Source organism: Mesitornis unicolor, unplaced genomic scaffold (genome assembly GCF_000695765.1).
Source record: "Mesitornis unicolor isolate BGI_N332 unplaced genomic scaffold, ASM69576v1 scaffold37196, whole genome shotgun sequence".
NCBI lineage: Eukaryota > Metazoa > Chordata > Aves > Mesitornithiformes > Mesitornithidae > Mesitornis > Mesitornis unicolor.
In genome coordinates, this window is record NW_010193619.1 from 1 (window position 1) to 753 (window position 753).

General features: G+C 64.3%; 1 protein-coding gene across 1 annotated transcript in view; it reads left to right on the plus strand.

Moving 5' to 3' along the window:
• Positions 1-3: 3 nt before the first annotated feature.
• Positions 4-753, plus strand: part of LOC104543028 (atrophin-1-like) — a gene marked incomplete at its 5' end in the record, with an annotated part of 3,930 nt that continues 3,180 nt past the window's right edge. Inside the window, 3 exon segments of the mRNA XM_010187519.1 lie at positions 4-98; positions 316-544; positions 656-753. The exon segment at positions 656-753 is cut by the window's right edge and continues 1 nt beyond it. Coding sequence (XP_010185821.1) covers positions 4-98; positions 316-544; positions 656-753 — 422 coding nt within the window.

Genomic DNA, 753 nt, shown 5'->3' on the forward strand with positions numbered 1-753 from the left:
GAGTACGAGCCCCCCGAAAGCCCTGTGCCACCTGCTCGCAGCCCCTCGCCGCCCCCCAAGGTGGTGGACGTGCCGAGCCATGCCAGCCAGTCAGCCAGGTGAGGGGCAGCAGTGCAGGGGCCCCAGGGATGACCCTCAGGCTGGGGAGGGGCGCATGGGGCAAGGAAGGGGAAGTTACCTCAGGCATGGGGTGCAGCTGCGCCCTGGTGCGTTTATTTGTGATGTTCTTCCCTTTTCCACAGGGCTTGGTTTTGCCCACCCATGTCCCCATCCCAGCCCCTTCCTGTGCTGACAGGCTTTGCCTCTCACCCCCAGATTCAACAAACACCTGGACCGCGGCTTCAACTCCTGCTCCCGCACGGACCTGTACTTTGTGCCCATGCCCCTTGATGGCTCCAAGCTGGCCAAGAAAAGGGCAGACCTGGTGGAGAAAGTGAGGCGGGAGGCTGAGCAGAAGGCGCGGGAAGAGAAGGAGCGGGAACGGGAACGGGAGCGGGAGAAAGAGCGGGAGCGCGAGAAGGAGCGGGAGCTGGAGAGGAGTGTGGTAGGTTTGGGGGTCCTGTTGCTGCACCACAGCTCGGGGTGGGGATGCTCAAGAACCACCTCAGCCGCTCCCTGCTAGGATCCTGATGCTGGTCTCTCTGCTCTCTTGCAGAAGATGGCCCAGGAGGGCCGGCCGGTAGAGTGCTCGTCCCTCGGGCCGGTTCCCCACCGCCCCTCCTTTGAGCAGGGCAGCGCTGTAGCGACTGTGCC